Raw genomic sequence first — 2927 nt, 5'->3', positions numbered from 1 at the left:
TTCCCTACATTTTCTCAGACATAAGTTGGTTTTAAAACATATATATATCTAGATAGGCTACTGGACTTTCTAATTAATTAGCAGAACTCCTTCTCCTTGCAGATGAAAGATAAAAAAGGTTTGGAGGTGAGAACTAATATTCATATTTTTTCTTAGTCTTGAGAAAAAAAGCTAACTCACCAGCAATAAAGCACTAGTTAGGTTGCACACAACAAGCCAAATTAAGTTAACAACTGTGAGCATTTCCTAGTGATAGGAAATATATCGGCTTCCTTAGCATGCAAAATACAGATAAAGATTTGGTGCTAATTTTTATCTATGGCTTTTCAAGTGTGAAGCCTTTTTTTGTAGAGGTGTTCAGATGTACTTTGTACATTCCATCTATACACTGCCCATTAAATAAGAAAGCTACCATTCTATTGTTTCTCTGAAAATTAGTTTTGCACAACTTAGAAATGCAAAAAACTTAGAGCAAAGTTGCACATCATCTGTTTTCAGTACAGTCTCTCCTATAGCTCATGTTCAGTAGTAAAGATATTAGCATGAGATAGCACTGAAAGGTTTCAGGCTTATCATAATAAAGACCACCTGATGTTTCTCTTCAATTTTGTAATTTGATAGAGCTTGTCGTATTATCTCACTAAAATTTTCAGAACCACCCTTTCAACTGCTTCAAAAAGGTTGTATCCTGTAAATATACATATGTATGCATAACTCTAAGTATATTTATATATACCTGAGATTTCAAAGCACAGTTATGATGGGAATCCATTACAAAACAAACGTTAAGTACTTAAGGATTTATTTAGAGATTAGCTTAAACTACACAAGAACTTAACATGAAACCCAGTAACTTTCAATTAAAGGAGTAAATGCTTTCTTGTTCTGCTTGAATATAAGCTGTAAGTATTTACTATTCTACTGGCCTTAATTTCCTCATACATTTCACGTCTAAGTAATTTTTCAATTTGCCTGTAATAGACCTGTCATTATTTGAAGCCTAATCCACTGATTTGTGCTTACATGAGAGAGAAGTAATATACAAATGTGAACTATAAATTAAGAGTTTGAGTCTTGTATGGTTTTCATGTTCACAAAGATACTTGCTATTAAAGCTTAGCTGGTGCAGAAAACTTCCCCAAACAGTTACAGGTCTCCAGTATAGGTAATCCACAGCGAAAACAAAAATAATAATTTCACCAGTACCTTCACTAATCTCATAGTCCCTAAATTTAAGTCATTTTTACCAGAGAGCATTCTCTTGAAACAGTTTCCAAATAGTATGATGAAGAATCTTCAAGACATTCAAAACGCTAAACAACAATGAAGTAATTTTTTAAAAAAATAAATAGAAGCTAGATAATTCAGAGTGCTGGAGGCCAAGCTTACTCCACGAAATAGCCTAAAGGCATTTTTATTTGCTACTTAGTAGTTTTCTAGCAGTACCTCAACTATGATGTGAGGAATCAGTCAGGTATTAGCTGAAACTACTTTATACCCTAAGCCTCCTTTCACTCCCTCTGCATGTTTCACAGTTGACCCTTCCTTCAGTCCTGCTCATACAGTACTAGAAGTTTTTGCCAAAGCAGGGTAAGGTTTGAAAAGTAGGTCTCCACAATGAGGTTGGACCGTGGCAAGATGAGATACTTGTACTATTTTGGACATGGAAGCAACTGTTACCTTAATTTCTCCTTGTTTTGTGGCAATTAATAAATTAACTAGGAATTTCCTAGAAGCTAAGCACTGAATCCAGTCTTTTAAGAATTCACTGAAATCAAGAGAAGAGGGACACAGTCTCCTGCTGAGATTTGCCCCCTACAACCGTCAATACAAATGGTATCCAGAATTCTCCAATGGGCATTCTGTTCCAAACTGCTCCTGGGACTTCTACTGATCCTCCAGAGGCAGCTTCACTTTTAGGTACTCCACAAATTGCTCAGCATCTCTTCAATTCTGCCCTTTAGTGGCTCCTTTCCCTCCCCTTACCAGTTGCCAGTAAACCTGTTTCCTACTCAGAAATAAGAAAAATAATCCTATGCTTGTACCTGTCTGGCACGTCTTCTCTAACACACCGTTGGCTACTGCAGTGTGTCCACACCTGCAATGCTTCTCCAGCATACTGAGCAGAAACTCAATGTTTAAGTGGGAAGCCAAGATTCTATGGAAAACCATGAAGCTCATCAAAATGTGCCATTATGGCATTTGCCAAAATTCCGCTTGCATTCAAATTGGACCTTGAAGCTGCAACAAGGCTGAAGCTCTCGACCCAGGAGACAGAAAAGCTACAGCAGTCAACGAAGGCAGAGCAAAAGCATTACATAAGTTTCATTTAATGAATTAACCTAATTGAAACCTTACAACTTTGTTTGAAAAAGTACATTATGCAAATTATATTATGAAAAACAACTGCGAGCACAAAATTAGCATTAAGTGGTGTTTGTACCATTGAAAATCAACCCAACTTTAATGTTAATCAGACACTGGTAAGCTGCTCAGTCGAATGGCAACACAAGTTTATCTACTCAGAAAGCATTAGATGACACATCGGTCCGAATTCTGAGATGATGACTGATAAGTACAAGTTAGCACTGAAACTGTTAACAGGTGCAAGCCCTGGCCTGCTGGAGGCCACAGCGCCAAGTGCCCATCCTCAATTATTCCCTGCGTGGTCTTTACATGAAAACCCAGCCGCACTGAGAGCTCAAGGCAGCTTCCCACCTGTTAAATCCTGACTCTGGTTCCCCTCGTCCAAGCCGGGAACGGGGAAGATGTTTTGACAGCACGGAGGAACCAGCACCCACCACCCCCCCCGGGCCATCAGGTGCCGTCGGAGGAGCCCGGCGGGCAGCGCAGCCCCGGCCCGCACCGCAGGGCCCCTCCGGGGGCTCCACGGCCCCGGCGCTGCCGGGGGGACCGGGCCCATCGCC

General features: G+C 39.9%; 1 protein-coding gene across 1 annotated transcript in view; it reads right to left on the bottom strand.

The window, feature by feature from the left end:
* PLBD1 (phospholipase B domain containing 1) overlaps positions 1-2923 on the bottom strand; it is a 40214-nt gene extending 37291 nt beyond the window's left edge. Inside the window, exon 1 of the mRNA XM_010003927.1 lies at positions 2719-2923. Within this exon, the coding sequence (XP_010002229.1) occupies positions 2719-2923 (205 nt within the window). The remainder of the gene's footprint in view (positions 1-2718) is intronic.
* Positions 2924-2927: the final 4 nt, after the last annotated feature.

This window comes from Chaetura pelagica, unplaced genomic scaffold, assembly GCF_000747805.2.
Source record: "Chaetura pelagica isolate M959 unplaced genomic scaffold, ChaPel_1.0 scaffold281, whole genome shotgun sequence".
In the NCBI taxonomy this organism is placed as follows: Eukaryota; Metazoa; Chordata; class Aves; order Apodiformes; family Apodidae; genus Chaetura; species Chaetura pelagica.
The sequence above is the reverse complement of the archived record's forward strand: the minus strand, read 5'-3'. Positions and strand labels throughout refer to the sequence as shown.